Source organism: Piliocolobus tephrosceles, chromosome 10, assembly GCF_002776525.5.
Source record: "Piliocolobus tephrosceles isolate RC106 chromosome 10, ASM277652v3, whole genome shotgun sequence".
NCBI classification, from domain to species: Eukaryota; Metazoa; Chordata; class Mammalia; order Primates; family Cercopithecidae; genus Piliocolobus; species Piliocolobus tephrosceles.
In genome coordinates, this window is record NC_045443.1 from 20,821,987 (window position 1) to 20,847,055 (window position 25,069).

The 25,069-nt window shown below is 36.3% G+C and overlaps 1 protein-coding gene across 1 annotated transcript in view; it reads left to right on the plus strand.

Moving 5' to 3' along the window:
- The window catches only part of PDE3A (phosphodiesterase 3A), a 319,028-nt gene extending 304,549 nt beyond the window's left edge, over window positions 1-14,479 (plus strand). Inside the window, exon 16 of the mRNA XM_023226157.1 lies at window positions 10,391-14,479. Coding sequence (XP_023081925.1) covers window positions 10,391-10,632 — 242 coding nt within the window. The 3' untranslated portion in view covers window positions 10,633-14,479. The remainder of the gene's footprint in view (window positions 1-10,390) is intronic.
- The last annotated feature ends 10,590 nt before the right edge of the window (window positions 14,480-25,069 follow it).

Here is a 25,069-nt window from a genome sequence, read left to right on the forward strand (position 1 = left end):
TCTGCTTGTCTGTTACTGGTGTATAAGAATGCTTGTGATTTTTGCACATTAATTTTGTATCCTGAGACTTTGCTGAAGTTGCTTATCAGCTTAAGAAGATTTTGGGCTGAGACGATGGGGTTTTCTAAATATACAATCATGTCATCTGCAAACAGGAACAATTTGACTTCTTCTTTTCCTAACTGAATACCCTTGATTTCTTTCTCTTGCCTGATTGCCCTAGCCAGAACTTCCAACACTATGTTGAATAGGAGTGGTGAGAGAGGGCATCCCTGTCTTGTGCCAGTTTTCAAAGGGAATTTTTCCAGTTTTTGCCCATTCAGTATGATATTAGCTGTGGGTTTGTCATAAATAGCTCTTATTATTTTGAGGTACGTTCCATCAATACCGAATTTGTTGAGCGTTTTTAGCATGAAGGGCTGTTGAATTTTGTCAAAAGCCTTTTCTGCATCTATTGAGATAATCATGTGGTTCTTGTCTTTGGTTCTGTTGATATGCTGGATTACGTTGATTGATTTGCGAATGTTGAACCAGCCTTGCATCCCAGGGATGAAGCCCACTTGATCATGGTGGATAAGCTTTTTGATGTGCTGCTGAATCCGGTTTGCCAGTATTTTATTGAGGATTTTTGCATCGATGTTCATCAGGGAGATTGGTCTAAAATTCTCTTTTTTTGTTGTGTCTCTGCCAGGCTTTGGTATCAGGATGATGCTGGCCTCATAAAATGAGTTAGGGAGGATTCCCTCTTTTTCTATTGATTGGAATAGTTTCAGAAGGAATGGTACCAGCTCCTCCTTGTACCTCTGGTAGAATTCAGCTGTGAATCCATCTGGTCCTGGGCTTTTTTTGGTGGGCAGGCTATTAATTGTTGCCTCAATTTCAGAGGCTGCTATTGGTCTATTCAGGGATTCAACTTCTTCCTGGTTTAGTCTTGGGAGTGTACGTGTCCAGGAAATTATCCATTTCTTCTAGATTTTCTAGTTGATTTGCGTAGAGGTGTTTATAGTATTCTCTGATGGTAGTTTGTATTTCTGTGGGGTCGGTGGTGATATCCCCTTTATCATTTTTTATTGCGTCTATTTGATTCCTCTCTCTTTTCTTCTTTATTAATCTTGCTAGCGGTCTGTCAATTTTGTTGATCTTTTCAAAAAACCAACTCCTGGATTCATTGATTTTTTGGAGGGTTTTTTGTGTCTCTATCTCCTTCAGTTCTGCTCTGATCTTAGTTATTTCTTGCCTTCTGCTAGCTTTTGAATGTGTTTGCTCTTGCCTCTCTAGTTCTTGTAATTGTGATGTTAGAGTGTCAATTTTAGATCTTTCCTGCTTTCTCTTGTGGGCACTTAGTGCTATAAATTTCCCTCTACACACTGCTTTAAATGTGTCCCAGAGATTCTGGTATGTTGTATCTTTGTTCTCATTGGTTTCAAAGAACATCTTTATTTCTGCTTTCATTTCGTTATGTACCCAGTAGTCATTCAGGAGCAGGTTGTTCAGTTTCCATGTAGTTGAGCGGTTTTGATTGAGTTTCTTAGTCCTGAGTTCTAGTTTGATGGCACTGTGGTCTGAGAGACAGTTTGTTATAATTTCTGTTCTTTTACATTTGCTGAGGAGTGCTTTACTTACAATTATGTGGTCAGTTTGGGAATAAGTGCGATGTGGTGCTGAGAAGAATGTATATTCTGTTGACTTGGGGTGGAGAGTTCTATAGATGTCTATTAGGTCCGCTTGGTGCAGAGATGAGTTCAATTCCTGGATATCCTTGTTAACTTTCTGTCTCGTCGATCTGTCTAATGTTGACAGTGGAGTGTTGAAGTCTCCCATTATTATTGTATGGGAGTCTAAGTCTCTTTGTAAGTCTCTAAGGACTTGCTTTATGAATCTGGGTGCTCCTGTATTGGGTGCATATATATTTAGGATAGTTAGCTCTTCCTGTTGAATTGATCCCTTTACCATTATGTAGTGGCCTTCTTTGTCTCTTTTGATCTTTGATGGTTTAAAGTCTGTTTTATCAGAGACTAGGATTGCAACCCCTGCTTTTTTTGTTCTCCATTTGCTTGGTAGATCTTCCTCCATCCCTTTATTTTGAGCCAATGTATGTCTCTGCATGTGAGATGGGTCTCCTGAAGACAGTAGACTGATGGGTCTTGACTCTTTATCCAGTTTGCCAGTCTGTGTCTTTTAATTGGAGCATTTAGTCCATTTACATTTAAGGTTAATATTGTTATGTGTGAACTTGATCCTGTCATTATGATATTAACTGGTTATTTTGCTCATTAGTTGATGCAGTTTCTTCCTAGGCTCGATGGTCTTTACATTTTGGCATGTTTTTGCAATGGCTGGTACCGGTTGTTCCTTTCCATGTTTAGGGCTTCCTTCAGGGTCTCTTGTAAGGCAGGCCTGGTGGTGACAAAATCTCTAAGCATTTGCTTATCTGTAAAGAATTTTATTTCTCCTTCACTTATGAAACTTAGTTTGGCTGGATATGAAATTCTGGGTTTAAAATTCTTTTCTTTAAGAACGTTGAATATTGGCCCCCACTCTCTTCTGGCTTGTAGAGTTTCTGCCGAGAGATCTGCTGTCAGTCTGATGGGCTTCCCTTTGTGGGTAACCCGACCTTTCTCTCTGGCTGCCCTTAAGATTTTTTCCTTCATTTCAACTTTGGTGAATCTGGCAATTATGTGTCTTGGAGTTGCTCTTCTGGAGGAGTATCTTTGTGGCGTTCTCTGTATTTCCTGAATTTGAATGTTGGCCTGCCCTGCTAGGTTGGGGAAGTTCTCCTGGATGATACCCTGTAGAGTGTTTTCCAATTTGGTTCCATTTTCCCCCTCACTTTCAGGCACCCCAATCAGATGTAGATTTGGTCTTTTTACATAATCCCATACTTCTTGCAGGCTTTGTTCATTTCTTTTTCTTCTTTTTTCTTTTGGTTTCTCTTCTCGCTTCATTTCATTCATTTGATCCTCCATCGCTGATACTCTTTCTTCCAGTTGATCGAGTCGGTTACTGAAGCTTGTGCATTTGTCACGTATTTCTCGTGTCATGGTTTTCATCTCTGTCATTTCGTTTATGACCTTCTCTGCATTAATTAGTCTAGCTGTCAATTCTTCCACTCTTTTTTCAAGATTTTTAGTTTCTTTGCGCTGGGTACGTAATTCCTCCTTTTAGCTCTGAGAGGTTTGATGGACTGAAGCCTTCTTCTCTCATCTCATCAAAATCATTCTCTGACCAGCTTTGATCCGTTGCTGGCGATGGGCTGTGCTCCTTTGCAGGAGGAGATGCGCTCTTATTTTTTGAATTTCCAGCTTTTCTGCCCTGCTTTTTCCCCATCTTTGTGATTTTATCTGTCTCTGGTCTTTGATGATGGTGATGTACTGATGGGGTTTTGGTATAGGTGACCTTCCTGTTTGATAGTTTTCCTTCTGACAGTCAGGACCCTCAGCTATAGGTCTGTTGGAGATTGCTTGAGGTCCACTCCAGACCCTGTTTGCCTGGGTATGAGCAGCAGAGGTTGCAGAAGACAGAATATTGCTGAACAGCGAGTGCACCTGTCTGATTCTTGCTTTGGAAGCTTCCTCTCAGGGGTGTACTCCACCCTGTGAGGTGTGGGGTGTCAGACTGCCCCTAGTGGGGGATGTCTCCCAGTTAGGCTACTCAGGGGTTAGGGACCCACTTGAGCAGGCAGACTGCCCCTTCTCAGATCTCAACCTCCATGTTGGGAGATCCACTGCTCTCTTCAAAGCTGTCAGACAGAGTCGTTCGCATGTGCACAGGCCTCTGCTCCTTTAGCTGAGCCCTGTCCCCAGAGGCGCAGTCTACAGAGACAGGCAGGTTTCCTTGAGCTGCTGTGAGCTCCACCCAGTTCGAGCTTCCCAGAGGCTTTATTTACCTACTTAAGCCTCAGCGATGGCAGGCGCCCCTCCCCCAGCCTCGCTGCTGCCTTGCGGTTAGATTGCCGCAGACTGCTGTGTTAGCAAGGAGGGAGGCTCCGTGGGCGTGGGACCCTCCAGGCCAGGTGTGGGATATATTCTCCGGTGTGCCGGTGTTATAGCGCAGTATTGGGGTGGGAGTTACCCGATTTTCCCGGTGTTGTGTGTCTCAGTTCCCCTGGCTAGGAAAAGGGACTCCCTTCCCCCTCGCGCTTCCCAGGTGAGGCATGCCTCGCCCTGCTTCAGCTCTGGCTGGTCAGGCTGCAGCAGCTGACCAGCACGGATTGTCCGGCACTCCCGAGTGAGATGACCCCAGTACCTCAGTTGAAAATGCAGAAATCACCCGTCTTCTGTGTCGCTCGCGCTGGGAGATGGAGACTGGAGCTGTTCCTATTCGGCCATCTTGCTCCGCCCCTCCTACAGTGTTATGAGTTCCCTTTTTGCCACGTTCTTGCCAGCATCTGTTGTTTTTCTGTTTTTACTAATAGCCATTCTAACTGGGGTAAGATGATATCTCATTGTGGTTTTGATTTGCAATTTCCTGGTGATTAGTGATATTGAGCATTTTTTCATATACCTGTTGACCAATTTTATGTCTTCTTTTGAGAAATGTCTATTCGTGTCTTTGCCTTCTTTTTAATAGAATTTTTTGTTTTTGTTTTTTAACTGCTGTTTGATTTTCTTGTATATTCTGGATATTAGTCTCTTGTTGTATGAACAATTTGCATATATTTTCTTCCATGCTATAGATTTTCTCTTCACTGTGTTTATTCCTTTGCTGTACAGAGGGTTTTAGTTTTTAGTTTAGTCCCATTTGTCTATATATGTTTTTGTTGCCTGGGTTTTCAAGGTCTTAATCATAAAATCTTTCCTTAGGTCAATGTCCTATAGAGTTTCCTTTATATTGTCTTCTAACTATTTTATAGTTTTGGCCTTACTTAAGTCTTTAAGCTGTCTTGAGCTCATTTTTGTATATGGTGAGAAATGGAGTCTAGTTTCATTCTTCTGCATGTGAATATCCAATTTTCCCAGCACCTCTTAATAAAAAATAGGTCCTTTCTCCAATATATATTCTTGGCACCTTTGTCATAAATCAGTTGACTATAAGTACATGCATTTATTTCTGGAGTCTCTGTTTTCTTGGTCTATGTGTCCATTTTTATACCAATACCATGCTGTTTTGTTTACTATACCTTTGTGGTATATTTTGAAGTCAGGTAGTGTGATGCCTGCATCTTTGTTCTTTTTGTTCAGGATTGCTTTGGCTATTCAAGCTCTTTTTTCGTTCCATAGAAATTTTATAATTGTTTTTCCTGTTTTTTTGAATAATGTGTTGGTCTTTTTTTTTAAATAAAGATTGCAGTTAATCTATACATTGCTTGGGTAGAACAGTCATTTTAAAAATGTTAACACTTCAGATCCATGATCATGGAATGTCTTTGTATTTGTTTGTGTTGTCTTCAACATGTTTCATCAGATTTTTGTGGTTTTCCATGTAGAGGTCTTTATCTACCTTGGTTACTTTTATTTCTCATTACTACTTTTTTAGCTATTGTAAAAGGGATTGCCTTCTTAATTTCTTTGTCAGCTAATTCATCATTGGTGTATAGAAATACTACTGATTTTTTATATATTAATTTTTGTATCCTGCAACTTTACTCAGTGTATTTATCAGATCTAAGTGTTTTTTGGTGGAGTGTAGGTTTTTCTAGATATAGGAGTATATCATCTACAAAGAGGGACAATTTAACTTCCTCTTTTCCAATTTGGATGCCTGATTGCTCTGAGTAGGACTTCTAGTACAATTTTGAATAGCAGCAGTGATAGTGAGCAATCTTGTCCTTTTCCAGTTCTTAGAGGAAAGGCTTTCAACTTTGCACATTCAGATATTAGCTGTAGTTTTATTATGTGTGGTGTTTATTATGTTGAGGCATGTTCCTTCCTAGTATTTTGAGTTTTTATCATGAAGTGGTGTTGAATTTTATCAAATGCTTTTTCTGCATCTCTTGAGAGGATAGATGAAGAAAAAGCATTTTTATGGAAAGTCATCCAGTAGTGGACTTTTTATTGTTGGGAGTCTTTATTATTGATTTAATGTGATTACTTGTTATTGGTCTGTTCGGGTTTTCTATTTCTTCCTGATTCAATTTTGGTATATGTTTCCAGGAATTTATCCATTTCATCTAGGTTTTCTAGTTTGCTAATACATACTTGTTCATCATAATCTCTGATAATCTTTTGTATTTCTATGGTATCCATTATAATGTCTCCTTTTTCATTTCTGATTTTATTTTTGGAGGCCTTCTCTTTTTTCTTGGTTAGTCTACCTAGTGACTTATTCATTTTGTTTATCTTTTCAAAAAACTAACTTTTTGTTTCCTAGATACATTGTGTCTTTAATTTTCTATTGTATTCAGTTCTCTTCTTATCTTTATTTTTTCTTTTATTCTACTAATTCATGGCCTAATTAGTTCTTGCTTTTCAAGTTCCTTGAGGTGCATTATTGGGTTGCTTATTTGAAATATTTTTAGTTTTTTGTTGTTGGTATTTATTGTGTTAAACCTCCCTTTGACTACTACTTTGTGTTGTTTCCATTTTCATTTGTTTCAAGAAATTTATTGATTTATTCCTTAATTATCTCTTTAACCCGAAGGTCTTTCAGGACCAAATTTTCTAATTTTCGTGTATTTATACAGTTTCCAAAGTTTGTCTTGTTATTGATTTCTAGTTTTATTCATTGTGGTCTAACAAGAAACTTGATATGATTTAGATTTTTAAAAAATGTGTTGAGACTTATTTTGTGTCCTAACATCTGGTCTATCCTGGAGAATAATTCCATGTGCTAACAATGAGTATTCTGTAGCTGTTCAACAAAATGTTCTGTAAATATCTGTTAGGTCCATTGGTCTAAAATGCAGTTTAAATCCAATGTTTATTTATTAATTTTCTGTCTAGATGAGCTGTCTAGTTCTGAGAGTGGGATGTTGAAGTCCTCAACTATTTTTATGTTGAAGTGTCTCTCTCTCTCTCTCTAGATCTATTAATATTTGCTTTGCATATATCTGGGTGCGATATTGCTTCTCGGCCTCTCGGCTAAGATCAGGTTTAGTATCTGGGTGCTCTGGTGTTAGTGCATATATGTTTAGAACGACTTTATCTTCTTACTGAATTGATCCTTTGTCATTATATAATGACTATGTCCACTTTTTACTGTTTTGACTTAATTTCTGTTTCATCTAACATAAGTATAGCTACTCTTGATTGTTTTTTGTTTTTGTTTGCATGAAGTATATTTTTCTTTTACTTCTAGTCTATATCTGTCTTTTCTTTTACTTCTAGTCTGTATCTTTCTACAGGAGAGATGAGTTTCTTAGCACATAATTAAGTCATGTTTTTTAATCAATTCACCCGTTCTGTGACTTGTAAGTGGAAATCTTAGTCTGTTTACACTCAAGGTGACTATCGATATCTGAGTCCTTATTCCTGTCACTTTGTTAATTGATTTATAATTGTTATGTATATCTTTTTTCCTTTCTCTCTCTCTCATTGTTTATCATTGCATTTGGGTGGTTTTCTGTAGTGGTAACATTTGATTCCTTTCATTTCCTTATTCGTGTTTGTTCCACCAGTGGGTTTTACACTTTCAAGTGTTTTCATAATGATAGATATCATCCTTTTGCTTTCACATGTAGGCCTCCTTTAGGTATTTCTTGTAGTGCTGTTCTAGTGGTGATTAATTCTCTGAGTTTTGCTTCTGTGAAAAAGTACTTTATTTTTCCTTCATTTGTGAAGGATAACTTGGCTGGGTATATGGTTTTTTCTTTCAGCAGTTTGAATATATTATCCCATTATCTTCTGGCCTGAAAGATTTCTGCTGAGAAATCTGTTAGTCTGATGAAAGTTTCCTTGTAAGTTACCAGATACTTTTCTTTTGCTGTTTTTAGAACTCTCTATGTCTTTGACTTTTGACAGTTTGACTACAACGCGCCATGGAGAAGACCTTGAATTGTATTTTTGTGAGTTTCTCTGAGCTTCCTGCATCTAGATGTCTAAATCTCTATTTGTTAGACTTGGGAAGTTTTCACCTATAATTTTGTTAAACAGGTTTTCTTTCCCTTTCATTTTCTTTTCACCTTCTGGGACACTGAAAATTAAAATATGTCATGCAAGCTTTGTTCATTATTATTATTATTATTTACGTTTTTAAGGTTCATCTGACTGGGTTATGTCAAAAGACCCATCTTCAAATTCTGATTCTTTCTTCAACTTGATCTAGTCTATTGTTAAAACTTTTGAATGTATATGTATTTCTTTCAATGAATTCTTCATTCCAGAGTTTCTCTTTGGTTCCTCTTTTTTCTTTTCTTGATACCTGTCTCTTTAGTAAATTTCTCATTCATATTACAAATTGTTTTTCTTCTTCCTTATCTTAGGTATTTCCTGTCATTTCTATGTTGAATTCAAAATTATATTTTAGATGATAAGTCTGATTACCTACTCAGTCCATTGGTTCTTCTCTGTGGAGGAGATAAGTGCCAGATGTCTCTAGCCTACCATCTTGAAGATGCCAAGATAAGTGTCCTTTTTTTTTTTTTTTTTTTTTTTTGAGACGGACTCTCACTCTGTCACCCAGACTGGAGTGCAGTGGCCGATCTTGGCTCACTGCAAGCTCCGCCTCCCAGGTTCACGCCATTCTCCTGCCTCAGCCTCCCGAGTAGCTGGGACTACAGGTGCCCACCACCACACCCAGCTAATTTTTTGTATTTTTAGTAGAGACGGAGTTTTACTGTCTTAGCCAGGATGGTCTCGATCTCATGACCTCATGATCCGCACCCCTCGACCTCTCAAAGTGCTGGGATTACAGCCGTGAGCCACCACGCCTGGCCCAAGATTAGTTTCTTAAAGGAGATATACTAAGGTAGAACTTTTTTTGTTGTTACAAGTTATAAAATTCCAGTGGAATGAGGATATACAAAAAGTGAACATTATTGGTTCATGTACACATGATGTTGGCTATTATCAGTGCTTATTTGTTCCTGCTTTTGTCTCTGCCTCACCTGCCTAACAGCTTGCTCTCTCAGCCTTTCTTTCTTCATGAGGCTGGAACTATAGCCAGCTCTAAGTTCACTTCATTCCAGATGCATAAGCAAAGGAGAAAGGATCTCCAGTTATACCTCTCAAACCCACATTCATTACGTGCAAATGGGAAATATCTCAGGGAAGGACTCAGGCCCAACTTGGGTCACCCATGCAACTATTGGCCAGTCACTGTGATACAATTTTGTAGACCGGTTGTGAGTGAGGAAGTAGAATTTAATAACCTTTTCTAGAACCACATAATTGAAGGGAGGGGGACTAGTTCTCTCTAAATGATTTTGGATGCACAGTTACCAGAAGAAGAGATAATGATAAGGAGAACAAAAGGGAAAAAATAAAAACAGAAACTGTATATACTCTAGGAGGCATATATGGAGTAACATAGAAATTTAGAAGAAAGATGTTATTTCTTAGAAGAATTCAGTGAAATCTGATGGAGTCTTTAAAAAACGAATGGATATATACTCTCAGTGGTTGCAAAGAACATTTCAGAAGGATAGGCAGTACCAGCTTGAAAATATGAGTTCAGTGTAGATGTTTTAAAAATTTAAAAAGCAGGGTAAAGTATAGTTAACTACATTTTGAAATGGGTTTTTATGTTATGTTATGTTATGTTATGTTATGTTATGTTATGTTATGTTATGTTATGTTATGTTTTTGAGACGGAGTCTTGCTCTCTGCCCAGGCTGGAGTGCAGTGGCGCGATCTTAGCTCACTGCAAGCTCCGCCTCCTGTGTTCACACCATTCTCCTGCCTCAGCCTCCCCAGTACCTGGGACTACAGGCGCCCGCCACCACACCCAGCTAATTTTTTGTATTTTGATTAGAGACGGGATTTCACCGTGTTAGCCAGTATGGCCTTAATCTCCTGACCTCGTGATCCACCCGCCTCAGCCTCACAAAGTGCTGGGATTACAGGCCTGAGCCACCGCGCCCAGACTGAAATTAATATTTTAGTCCACATGAAGCAGATGAGGAACATCAGAACCATCTTTAACTATATCAGTCTTGTAGATGTTTGTGAATTAAATTGACTGACAGAGACAGACATAACAAGAAGTTATTTCAATGATCTATGTAAAAAGCCTTGAGAGCCTGAATGTAATGAGAATAATACCAAGATATAAGCAGAATCTTGCTCTGGACATTGCCAAATATTAAATACCATCCCTAGTTATTTGTGAGTGATATTTTAATGATTATTGCCATTTTCCTCTTTCTTCCCCATTCTCCAAAACTGCATTATTATAATATACAAACCAAGGTTACGGATTAACTCCTCTTAATTATCTTAAAAGAGATAACATTTGTGTGCTCAGCACACAACTAAATAGTCTAATTTGGTGCATTTTATTTTATTTATTTTAGAAAAGAAGACTTTCAAAAGGAGAAAAATCTACTGCCAAATAACTCAGCACCTCTTACAGAACCACAAGATGTGGAAGAAAGTCATTGAAGAGGAGCAACGGTTGGCAGGTGTAGAAAATCAGCCCCTGGACCCGACCCCTCAATCGCACTCTTCAGAACAGATCCAGGCTATCAAGGAAGAAGAAGAAGAGAAAGGGAAACCAAGAGGGGAGGAGATACCAACCCCAAAGCCAGACCAGTGACAATGGATAGAATGGGCTGTGTTTCCAAACAGATTGACTTGTCAAAGACTCTCTTCAAGCCAGCACAACATTTAGACACAACACTGTAGAAATTTGAGAAGATGGGCAAATGGCTATTGCGTTTTGGGATTCTTCGCATTTTGTGTGTATATTTTTACAGTGAGGTACATTGTTAAAAACTTTTTGCTCAAAGAAGCTTTCACATTGCAACACCAGCTTCTAAGGATTTTTTAAGGAGGGAATATATATGTGTGTGTGTATATAAGCTCCCACATAGATACATGTAAAACATATTCACACCCGTGCACGCACACACATACACACTGAAGGCCAGGATTGCTGGCTCCACAATTTAGTAACATTTATATTAAGATATATAGTGGTCACTGTGATATAATAAATCATAAAGGAAACCAAATCACAAAGGAGATGGTGTGGCTTAGCAAGGAAACAGTGCAGGAAATGTAGGTTACCAACTAAGCAGCTTTTGCTCTTAGTACTGAGGGATGAACGTTCCAGAGCATTATTTGAGTTCTGATACATCCTGCCAACACTGTGTGTGTGTGTGTGTGTGTGTGTGTGTGTGTGTGTGTGTGTGAGAAAGAGAGACAGAAGGGAATGGTTTGAAAGGGTGCTTGTGTGCATGTGTGTGCATATGTAAAGAGATTTTTGTGGTTTGAGTAACTCATAGAATAGCTGTAGCAAATGACTGAGTATATGTGAACAAACAGAAGGAAATTCACTGTGGAGTGTCTTTGGGAAGCAGCCATTCCAAATGCCCTCCTCCATTTAGCTTCAAATAAAGGGCCTTTTGCAGATGGAGGGCACTGAAGAGCTGAGTGAGAGGGCCACATGTTTGGTATTACATTACTGTTATGCACCGCTTGAAGGAGCTCTATCACCAGCCTCAAACCTGGAAGACTGAGGCATTTTCCAGTCTACTTGCCTAATGAATGTATAGGAGCTGTCTGTGATTATGGATATCACTCAACTCAGATCAAATCACCATTTAAGGGGATGGCGTTCTTTATACATAAACACCTAGGAAAGAGCTGGAGTCAGGTCTTTCAGTCAGGTTAGAATTCTAAATGATGCCAGAGAAGGCTTGGGAAATTGTACTTCAGCGTGATCGCCTGTGTCTTCTTAGTTTGCTGCAAAATGTGTGGTAGAGGAAGAAAAGGAAACAGAAAAATCACTCTGCGTTATATAGCAAGAGAGGAAGGAGATTATTTCAACCCAGGGTTTTTGTGTTGATGTAGGAAAAGCCTAATTCTTGGCAACTGTTATAGTTTGTCTTTCAGGGGCAAAGGTCCCACTGACAACCCCTGTTGTGGTATCCACACGCTGTCGGGGTAGCCTCCATCGGCAATCTGGCCCATTGTCAGTCATGCTTCTTCTGGCAGGGGAGATTATAGAGAGATTGTTTGAGGATCGGGTTATTATTGAAAGTCTTTGTGTTTGTTTTGTTTTGGTTTGTTTGTTATCTACACTTGTTTATGCTGTGAGCCAAACCTCTATTTAAAAAGTTGATACTCACTTTCAATATTTTATTTCATATTATTATATATGTCATGATAGTTATCTTGATGTAAATATGAAGATTTTTTTGTTTCTGTAGATAGTAAACTCTTTTTTTAAAAAAGGAAAAGGGAAACATTTTTATAAAGTTATACTTTAATCACCATTTTTATACATTGTAGTTCTCTCCAAGCCCAGTAAGAGAATGATGATTCATTTGCATGGAGGTCGATGGACAGCCAATCATCTACCTATTATAATTTAAATGATAATCTGATATAGTTTTTGTTTTTATTTTTGTTTTTTGCCAATTAAATGAGGATGCTGCAAAGAATGTTTTTTTCACTAGTAACTTTTGCTAACTGAATGAATTCTGGGTCCATATCTCCCAGATGAAAGACTGTTAGCCAATACCATATTTTTATAGTTGGTGTCCATTTCTTTCCAACAATGTTTGGTTATGATACTTCCTTCAGTACTATATATAGACCTACTCATTATCTAAACAATCTTAGCTTCTAAGTAAATCTTGATTGTGATTTCCAGTTTTTATTTTCTCTGACATAGTAGAAAGGAATGTTTACATTAAAAATACTTTTGTTTCTCGTAAATGGATATTGTATTCTCCCCTTTCAAAGCATTATTTTACAGTAATTCATGGCATTTTAAAAAATAAGGCAAAGATAATACAACCAAAAAAATACATGGTTTCAAGGCAAATTCTCCAATAAGTAGGAAAATGTAAAAAGGATCAAGTGGATGCAGCCTCTACCTAAATAATTAAAATATATTTCAATAGATTTCTGAATTAACACCAGGTCTTCATTTTTTAGAACTTACCTAATTGTTTTCATTTTCTTAGTTTTGCCTGTGTGTCTCTGTTTGCAAAAATTACTATGAGTCAAATTTTGCCAGTGAATTTAACTATTTTCCTTTCATTGCAATTAAGAGAAGGGGGGAAAAAGCATTTATTTTCTCATACCCCTTGCATCTAATTACTTAACAAAGCCAATATTTTCCCATCTTCCAAATCCTGTCCATCTCTAACATAAATATTAATTGAACATAAAGCTACGTTTGGAGGGAGTGGACTGGCAGGACAGTTGGAAGCCCATCGCAGTCTGTTGGCAGTTTCATCAAAGCTGTATAGTCCAACTAGCGGGGCATCTTGGCTACTACAGTGGAAGTCTCAGCAAACTGCCTGGTTTTGTTTATTTGTTTTGTTTTAAGGTACAGGAAATAAGAGGAATAATAGTGGCCAAAGCAATTAGAACATCTTCATTCCAGAACTGTGTTCATCAATCCAGGAAGATTGATACATTTTTCTTTAAAAATAAATTACTATTACTATTATAGCTAGACGTCAATTGGGATAAAGGGATGAAGATCCACCAGGTATGTGACTTTCGTACACACCCAGTACATCTCAAAGGATGCTAAGGGACATTTTCTGCCAGTAGAGTTCTCCCCCTTTTAGGTGACAGCAATATTATTATGTTCACGTCCAACTCCAGAGCTTACTTCCTGTGGTGCCAATGTATTTGTTGCAATTTACTACATTTTTATATGAGCCTATTTATAGGTGCCATTAAATAAACTCAGGTCTCTCAAATGAAAGATTTTCTAGCCCACCTAGGGAAAAAGATAATTGTTTAGAAAACCATAAAATCAATGGTAGGAAAAGTTGGAACTGGTTACCTGGATGCCATGGTTCTCTATTAAGTAAAAGACCAGGTATATTCTGAGTGTCATCAGTGTTATTTTCAGCATGCTAATAAACGTCTTTCCAGTTATATATCTAGATTAACCTTTAAAATATTGGTTTCCTTGATAAAAGCACCACTTTTGCTTTTGTTAGCTGTAATATTTTTTGTCATTTATATAAGACCTGGTTTGGCTCTCAATGAAAGATGAAGACAGTAGCTCTGTACAGGGATATATCTATATTAGTCTTCATCTGATGAATGAAGAAATTTTCTCGTATTATGTTCAAGAAAGTATTTACTTCCTAAAAACAGAATACCCAATTCTGTCTACTTGGGTTGAATACCAGAACAAATCTTACCGTTGCAATCCCAGTTAAACTAAAGAAAAAGAATATCTTACAGACTGTTCATATCAGATGTATGTAGACTGTTAATTTGCAGTTTCCCCATATTCCCTGCCTATCTTACCCAGAGAACTTTCTTTGAAGGTAAAAGCTGTGCAAAAGGCATGAGACTCAGGCCTACTCTTTGTTTAAATGATGGAAAAATATAAATTATTTTCTAAGTAATAAAAATATAAAAATTATTATAAATAAAGTCTAAAGTTTGAAATTATTAATTTACAAAAGTGAACTAATTGTGTGATTATCAAATCTTGATTAATGAAAAGTGAATAATCTAAAAATCATTTATATTCTACTGTGGGAGGTATTTTTGGTGCTTCCATGTCAGTAAGGGGCTCTCCATTGTCCTCGTCATTTATAGTACTTCTAAAATAATAATGGAAACCTCAATAAGGGTCTTGTCCTCTTCTGTCATCCTAACCCTGATTCTAGTGTAATGCCTTTCCTGACTTATATGCCATTTGCAAATAAACTGCCTTTCAAACTGTTAGAACACGCCAATAAAACAAAGTTCTATGAACTTTCATAGTCTAGAAAAACCAACAAGATCCCCCTTATTTCGCGATTATTAGCTAATGTGTGGAAGAAATATCGATAAAAGTTCAAATGCTAATAGCTCAATTCCAGATAATTGAAAGCTAAAATATTTATGTACTTTGAAACCAAACTGTGTTTATCTCATTGATCAAACAAGCAGCAACACATTTTATGACCATTGTCCTAGGTCATTTGTGTCTTTATGAATTTGCTGATATTGTCAGTCCATTTTTTAAATCTTCAACAAAATTCAATTTTAATATTAAGAAATCAGAAATTTTAGGTAAAGAGTATTACAAAATTAAATTGTTCTTTTTAAGAAATATATCAGTTTTAGGTCCTTTTTTCCCACATCAATTTGTTCATCTGGAAGATATTCAAATTCTTATTGAGAATGAATTACACTACAAACAATGAGTTAAGCTAAAACTACATATAACTTAAATTGAGATTTCTATACATATTTTGTATGTTTCACACCAATGAACCATGCTCAGAGAACAGTAACATATTTCCCAGTCTATGTTATGCACCATGGATGTTAGGCAATGTGTGCTATTGCCTACACGTTGTATTTGTTAAAATAAATTTTGCTTTTACCTTACCTAATGGTGCTGTTACCTAACTTGAATTGCTCTTTGTGTTCCCACTAGCAAAGCATTCTAACAGCAGGCTAACAATGGTGAAATAAAATGAACACTTTTGGTCCGGGCGCGGTGGCTCACGCCTGTAATCCCAGCACTTTGGGAGGCCAAGGCGGGTGGATCACCTGAGGTCGGGAGTTCGACACCAGCCTGACCAACATGGAGAAACCCTGTCTCTACTAAAAATACAAAATTATCCGGGCATGATGGTGCATGCGTGTAATCCCAACTACCTGGGAGTCTGAGGCAGGATAATCGCTTGAATCTGGGATTCAGAGGTTATGGTGAGCTGAGATCATACCATTGCACTCCAGCCTGGGAAACAAGAGTTAAACTTTGCCTCAAAAAAAAAAAAAAAAAAAATTCAGCAAAATATGTTTGAAGACACAAAACTGCTGAAGATTAAGGCTTCATTTCCATAGTGGAACTCAATGTTCACCTGCTGATTCAAAAATACTGACCTAGGATCAACTAGTGTAGGTAAGACCATAAAATACAGTATATGGAATTATGTATAAATGGAAAACAAAATTGGCTTTTGACATATGTTTAAGACTCTAAAAGGAATCCGCATTTTCTTTCCAGAGACAGCTAGTTTTTCTCCACATGTTTTAAAAGTTGATTGCCTTGACACACATTGGTATCCTTGGGTTTCTGCTTCCTTGAAAAGTTGTGGAGCACAGAAGAAAAGCCTTCTCCTAACAGATAAAAATGTTGAACATGTTCATGTTCTGACAATGAAGCAATGATTTCCTCATTGCTTCGCATTAAGAAGTGGTTCTTTAATTATGCAAATAATTCAGTGTAACCAAAAATGCTTCAAAGAGTAATAATAAATCACCATAGGTAAGTACTCTCAAGAATGTTTAAATTTGATTTATTTTCTTGAAACAGTTATTTAATTTCAAAATTTTTCCATTAAAATGAAACCCACAAAATGACATTCCATGGTACTGAGTATTTTCATATAATCAGAACTGTAAACTACTGATTATTTTCATATAATCAGAGGCCGAATATTTTGATATAATAAGAACTAGTATCATATAACAGAAAACTAGAAAGAAGATTTAATTCTTTTTTTCTAATATTCTACAAGCCTCATGGGGGAAATGTTTTATGAATTATTCAAATACATTATATAAAAATTAGTGTCAATAATTTAACTTTGTACAAATTGTAATCTGAGATCTTCTGAGTTTTCATAAGACAAAGGAGTGTATTATCCAGCAATTTATTATGTTTTGTGTTGTTATCAGTGTTCTATTAATGTATATTTTATTTTACTAAGTTCTAACAAAAGGCCAAATATTAATCTTTCCTACTATGAAAAATTAAACCTTATTCATCGTGACTTTCACAGATGAAACACTGACCAGTCAACAAACAACAGCCACTGCATTAATCTGCCCAGCATGATCAGATAGTAGGTTAGAATTTGAAATTCATTAATAAAAAACTAATAACAAAACTTTGTAAGCCTTAATGGTTTAATATTTCAGTGTCATTGAAAGTTCCTATTTCAAATTAAAGTACAGCAGGATAATTTTCCTTTCCTGTTTCAAAACAAAAACCAGATGAAGAAAAAACAAAGACAAACTCATAGGAGGAAAGCATGGCTTCACTTCAATTATACTCCTCTTACTCAATATTAGTAACCAAAAAAATAAGCAGAAATTCTCCTCTGCCATAATAAAAAGAAAGAACGGACTTCGACTTAAGTTCTAGTTCCTCAAGCCTGCTTTCCTTGTAAAACCGATGGTACTAAGAAGCAAAAAAAGCAGAGCTGTGGATTGGAAGTGAACACTATATAAAATTTGCAGGGTATCCAGGACACCCCTCCATCTTTGATATAAACCAATTTAGTTACTCTGGAGTGAAATGATTTGTAGATACATGGTTCAACCATTAATTCCTTTATGACAAGGAGCACTTATACATGCTTCCCAATGTGAATTAGCCCTTGAATTAGTTTGAAAACTGCTACTTGAATAACTTTTGAAGAGAAAGATTTTCTTTCCAGTAATTTTACTCCCTAAAAAGGCAAAATACTCAGATGTTAAATGTGAAATTAAAAATAGTTGTTTGAAGTATATATACTTCAATAAATAGTTATTTGTGTATATAAAGTGTAGGTCGATAGCAGTTTCCCTGTCCCTTTTCTTTTTAAAATTCCCAACTGATTACGGGTCCAAAACTCCATCTTGTATCAGTGATTTCATTTTAACTATTTGTAAGTATAATTTAGTATTGTAGTATTGCTAACTTTAATAATTCTAACATATCTATATACTACCTGTTAGTGAGGTTTTAATGGCTTTACTTAATACATATTCATCAGCTTAAAAAAATCACTAAATGTTTTATACTCTGTAAAATATTTGCATGGGAATTTTAGCATATTATGTTTGCTTAACTGGTGTTTTTTTCACTTATGACTGTCAGTTTATGTCTTAATATATTCTCACAGAAGAATGCATACCATTTTTGTTCCAACAAGAACAATCTGTTAGTTGATAAGCATTGGTAATAAATATCACTGAACCCACCCAACCCCTGATATTTCTTCCTCAAGATTTCCATCATGCAAGTCACAAAATGAAAATTGGTGCTTTTATAAATATTCGGAAGCTCTCAATGCAAAATAATAAAAATGAGATTCTCCCTGGCTGTCGATAATATATTAGGATATGTGACTGAAGGAACTTTAATTTAAATTTAGAGTGTTTTGGGTTTTGGTTGGTTTGAATAATTTGATTTGCATTTTGGTATTAAAATGTGCTCTGATTTCTGTAGGCATTTGTTCTGACCAGTCATTACCTCTTCCTGACAGGAAAAAAAAAAAATGACATTGGCAAGTTTTAATAAATATGGCCCAAAAATTGACCTTGAAGGATGTTTGTAAACAAGAGAGTATTTAATTAGCTGAATTTACTGTTTCTGAAAAGCAATATTTTCAAATAACTGCCAACCAAAGTGACACTGTAGGGATGTCATTTGTACATGACAATTTTTAACAATGTAATTCTTACTATTCTCAACAGACCTGAACCGGAATATGTTTGCTAACAATAACTTTGCCAAATTTTTCAACTTCTAAAAAAACAAGAGTGAGGCTTTTGAACTTAAGTAATCATTTTGCAATTGAAATAAATCTTATCCTTTCGCCTGTATCTTCCATTTAATATACATAGCAATACTTAGTATCATCCCATCACAAGTATTGTTAAGCGACTGACTTAGTGGCTGAGAAATGTTTGTAAAAAGTAGAATCTGTACAGAAAAAACTAGATCAATTGTGTTTCTTTTTATTATTTTTTAGCTTAGATACTATGTTGATGCTCCCTTTTTGCCAAAATTACTGGAAGTGCCTCTTGGTTTTATATATATAATATATAAATATTATAGTAAATATATACTCGAAATTATTAAAATTATGTCATAGATTATCTATGTCGATGTTATGAGTGAAGATAATGTATAATATAAAAATAATTCTGTGGTATGATGATTTATGCAGTATTTGTACAATCCACTTCCTCCAGTCCTCTGAAGGCATCCTTTCCTCTTATATGCAAATACAGTGGTGTGGTACCTAACTTACTCTGTCATGAGACAGACATCTACTGACCTTCCTACAGTCTCCAAAGAACCTTATGGGGCTTATATTCTTGCAGTCACATCTTTCTCACTATCACTAATGAATTCATAGCCACATTTAGTCATCATCTAACTTTCTGCAACTAAGTTGTGTCCTTTCTTTAATCAAATAGCACCGAAGGCAAAATACCCACATTTTTGGCATTCGGCTTTAGAGTCCTATAAAACAGACAGTTGTATTTCTAGCTAGGTTTCCTAAGGAAATGATTCTTCAATCTACACCTATTATTTCCCCATTACCTGTGATATCAAATCCCAACTCCTTAGCCTGGTGTTTTCAAATGCTCCTTTGCTTGGGCCTGAAACTACCCTCTCCAGCTTCCTGCTCCAAAAGAAACCTTCTACTTATCATTTATATTTATTTATCTCGGGCAAATACATCAGTTGAGTTAATGCAGACTTTCTATATACATATACTTTCTCTCTCACACACGCACACACACACACTTCCAACTATACACAGCATAAGAAGATGAGATTGACTATCTCTTCTTCAGATGTGTATTTTACTCCTCTCTCAGGGTTTTCCTCTTACAGTCATGCCATGGCTCTGAGTGGAAGGGAGATGATTGCTTGGCAGTCTAGTATGAACCTTTAACGTCATCCTTCAATTAAATGTTCTCAAAACAAGTCTTAAGGAAGGAAAATTTAAATTACATGGTGTGAGGGGTCATAATGGGTAAGTTCTAATGGAGACTAACATCCAGGTCAGAGGAGAGGGATTACTATGATCATTACCTAAAATAGGAAGCCTCAGACATCAGATTAGTGTGTCCTTGTTCACACCAATTCACACTTAGTCCAGCTTTACAGGTCACCCCCAAGCCTGTAAATTCTACCCCATGTGATTCAGCAGGCTTGGGGGTGCTTTCTATCTCTAAAATTTTTGATTTGGCTTGTCCAGATGAAATAATTTCCAAGTAAGGGATACTTTCACCAGAATACACAATGGTACTGGTAATGGTAATGGTACCCTGGAACCAAGGCTACTATTTGGATATTTTGTTGTCTCATATTACTGAACCATCAGAGGAGGAAGTGACTGATCCCAATTTACTAGGCTGAAGTATGGTTTCTGATACAAAATAGTGGCAAGAAAGATTGTGTTTGGAACACAAAGAATTCTCCATGGAGCCCTTAATGCTTCCATGTTACATAGTAAGTGTAGTGGGACACTGGAGTCACCAAATAAAAACAGAACTACTAAGAAAATTGACCCTGCAAGAATTAACTTGCAGGTCATCCTGTCAGTAAAAATGTTCCACCAAGAGAAGTCCTAGCAGATGGCAATGAAAACATGGAATGGATAGTAGAAAACAAAAGTTTTATATCAACAATGGCTTCATAGCCAAATATAGAAAGAAATTTGGAATTTATCCAGTAACACTTTTTAATCTATTTACATATAGACACACACACACACACACACACACACACACACACACACACACACACATATATATATATATCTGCCTCTGTATCATTTATTTAAAACTCGATATGAAAATTTTCAAATGTATTCAAAACCAGAGAGAATAGTAGAGTGAACACCAGGTGCCTATCACCTAGCTCAAACAATTAATATACAGCCAATCTGTTCCATATATACCTCCCAATATTTAGTGCATCTCCTCTAAATTATCTTGAAAATATAAATATATCCTTTCATTAGTAAATGATTTGTTAAAAAAAAAAAAAAAGCAATACTATATTTACCTCTAAAACAATGACACTACCATTATCATGTCTAAAAAAAACTAACACAAATTACTCAATACAACAAATATCCACAGTGTTCTCATTTCTGAGGTCATAAAACTTCTAAGAAGATTACAAAGAAGTCTTGTTATAGTTTGTTTCTTTTTGAATAGGTGTACAAAGTCCATACATTGTAATTGGTCAGTTCATTTCTTAAGTTAAAATATACAATTTCTCCCTCATCTCCTTTTCTCCTTGCATTTTTTGGTTGGAAAAAATTTTGAGTTATTTGTCCTAAAGAGATTCTTTACTTTCAATTTTGCTGATTGTATCTTTTGCAGTGTCATTTAGCATGTTCTTCTCTTCCCTATAGTTCTTATGTACTGGTATTTAAATCTAATCTGAGATTTGATAAGATTAGTTTTCTTTGGAAGTAAAAAGGAGGACTATTTCAAAGGTGGTGTTTCAAGCTTTTAACTTCCACCAGTATGTTCAAAATGGCTTGAGATTTTTGGTGATATTATTGGTCATGGATTACCTTTTGCTAAATTTATTAATTCATTAGGGGTTTGAAAATTACAATATTCTCACTTATAAGTGGGGCTAAACATTAAGTGCACATGGACATAAAAATGGGAAAAATAGACATGACACATTACTTGAGGGGGAGATGGAGGAGAAAGGCAAGGGCTGCAAAACTACCTATTGGGTACCATGCTCACTATCTAGTTGATGGAATCATTTTTACCCCAAAACTCAGTGTCTCACAATATACCCATGTAAAAAATCTGCATATATACTCTCTGAATCTTAAATAAAAATTAAAATTATAAAATTAAATATGTAATAGCTTAATTCTTACTAGAAATTAATATATTTACATATAATATAGAATTATAAAAACTTTATAGAGAGGGTCTGAACTGATCATATTAACAGAATTTTTTCAAAACCGTTAAGAATTATCCCTATACAATAACTACTTTCTCAATTTCTCTACTGTGACACAAAAACCAAGCTATGCAAATAAAACCCATTAGAGTTCTACCAATCTAAAAGCGATTGAAAATTATAGTATATTTTCTACATTTTTTCCTTTAACTGTTGCATTTGACTCCAATGAGTTTAAGGATTTTGTATTTTTAATCTTGTTTTTATTAAAACTGTTCTACAAATAAATTTGTCATCTCTGGAGAATAGTCTTTATTTTCAGACTATTTGTTGGACTGAACCAAGGTTGCACTGGTATTATTTCAGTAAAACTTCAAAATCTTACCAAAATCCTTTCAGGATACTTTAAGATTGAATTACATTTCAATAAATATTGATTACCCTAAGAAAGAAAAGAAAATTAAAATATTCTTATTCTCTCATCCTTTTTTTTTTTTTTTGAGACGGAGTCTTGCTCTGTCGCCCAGGCTGGAGTGCAGTGGCCGCATCTCAGCTCACTGCAAGCTCCCCTTCGCGGGTTCACGCCATTCTCCTGCCTCAGCCTCCCGTGTAGCTGGGACTACAGGTGCCCGCCACCTCGCCCAGCTAGTTTTTTGTATTTTTTAGTAGAGACGGGGTTTCACTGTGTTAGCCAGGATGGTCTCGATCTCCTGACCTCATGATCCGCCCGTCTCGGCCTCCCAAAGTGCTGGGATTACAGGCTTGAGCCACCGCGCCCAGCCCTCTCATCCTTTTTTTATTAGTCGGAATTCTATGAAGAGAAATTTGTCTTTGCTCTGTAGTAACTCTAAGGAAAGAATGGAATAGGAAAGCTAGGATAAACACACAATTTCTCCCTAAATACCGCTAATTTTAAATATACTAATATTTATATATAATATGATATATATTATATATAAATATTAATATATTTAAATATATTAATATTTAAGTTGTGTTTAGAATTATTCCAAAGTGACCATGTGATGTTTTTATAGTGTTTTTTAACATAAATTTTATTAAAATAATGTTTCAACCATTACTATTTTATATGTTTCAACCATTACAGTCATTCTTACTGATGCTGAAACTTTCCTATATTTGATTAGCACGAGCCTGTTCAGGCTGGCTTCTGACTCCTATTGGCACAATGTATTCTTCAAGGCATCCTAGCTCCTTTTTATGACAAGATAGTCCAGGCCCATCTTATATCTTTACACCTGGTATTAGTCACTTATCAAGGATCCATGGTGCCTTTATTTGTGGTGCTAGTTGCACTGATTGCTACTTAGTTGATCATTGTTTCTAGACCTTTTCAGTGGAGAGTGCTAATACACACACACACACATAGATATCTATCTATATCTATCTATCTCTCTCTCTATATATGTGTGTATATATACCTCCTGTATGTATGTATACATGTTTCCAGACTGAAAAACTCTTAATTCAAATTTGGGTATACAACATATTGCCTAACCTCATTGGATCTTATATTACAGATTACATTTAAAGCCATGACACCGGATAAGATCATTAAGGAAGTAAATATAGACAGCAAAAGAAGATATTCCACAGATTGAATTTTGGAACACTCCAGCAATGAAGACTAAGAGCACTTGACCACTGAAGTAGGAGGAAAACCAGGGGAGTGTGGTGAAACCAAGTGAATAAAATGTATCCAAGAGAAGGACACATTAATGACATATAATTCTGCTAATACATCAATTAAAAAGAGGTCTGGATATTGATCACTGGATTTATTACTGTGAATGCCTTTAATGTTATTGATGAAAATATTTGCATTGGAGTGGTAAAGGAAAAAGCTGATTAGAGTTGGTAAAAAATGAACTGGAGGAGAGGAAATATATACAAGGTATATGACTAAAATTTGGGCTTAGAAACATGGACTGTAGGAGCAAGAAGGAAGACAGCTAATAGCAATGTACATTTGGGTAGAGAGTAGATGTCATGAGGACAGAGTGTAATATTTCTCCCAATACTTCTGTTTTTTTTTTTGTTTGTTTGTTTGTTTGTTTGTTTGTTTGTTTTTTAGTGAATTTTCTAGACAAGATCATCAGCTAATAATCAGGGTGCAACCAGAAATGAAGATTTGAGAGAGGTAAACTGATTGGGTCATTAAAAGGTATTATGTCTAGCAATGCCTCTATGACTCAGTGAGTTTAGTGGTTATAAATATCAAATAAGCCCTAAGGTCATGTTACTGAGTTGTTCTTCAATCATTCATTTAAAACAGTGCGGGTGGAAATACTAAGGAGAAAGAAAGTGGATTCCACTGAGGTGAGGTTTGCCTGGGAAGATCAATAAATTGAAAAAGAAACAGGAGAATTGAGGTTACACAGAAGGAAGTGAGTAAAATAATTGCAGGAAGAAATTCAAGTAAGGAGGAAAATGAGAATATGAGTGTCCTGGCTTGAATTGTATCTCCCAAAAAGATATGAGCAAGTCCTGACCCCCTGTACCTGTGAGTGTGACCTTTTCTGAAAAGAGAGTCTTTGCAGACCTTATCAAGTTAAGATGAGGTCATTAGGGTGGGCCTTAGTCAAAGATGATTAGTGTCTTTTTAAGAACAGAAGACAGAGACCTAAAGGGAGAAGATGGCCGTGTGGTAACAGAAGCAGCTGTTGGAGTGATACACCTATAAAACAAGGAATTCAGGCTGTCAGCAAACACCAGGAGGCAGAAGAGGTAAGGAGGATTCTTCCCTACAGGTCTCAGAGGGAGCCTGGCTCTGCTGACACCTTGATTTTTGATTTCTGGCCTTCAAAAGTGTGAGACAATAAAGTTCCATTTAAGGTCACACAGCTTGTGGTACCTTGTTACTGCAGTCTTAGGAAATGCTTTCATTTTTATGTTGTCTGTGGTTAATTTAACACCACAGTGGCAGAGGTGGGTGGTTGTGATAGAGATCGCATGGTCCTACGAAGCCTAAAATGTTTATTATTTGTCCCTTTATAGAAGTTTGTTAACCCCCTGGTCTAGGGTTTGGAAATGGGAATGAAAGGCTGAAGTAGGCCACAATCCAATGCAAGGTTGCATATAAGAAGGTCTGAATAAGTGTAAAAATTATGTGCATTCAAAACAGTAACATTAACTGTGGACTCTGGAAATAAAAAAAGGAGTCATGTTGGAGAGTGAAATTGAGCCAGTTGGGAATAGACCAAATTACATTCTCAGGGGAGAATTTCATTTCTTGGTGAGGAAAATTATGCCCTTTGGGTTGGTAAATATTGTCTCCTCTTTAATAAAACAGTGGCCTAGCCACCTGTTAGACAGAGAAGTCTAGACTAACACTCAATGTATTCGGATGTTTGCTCAC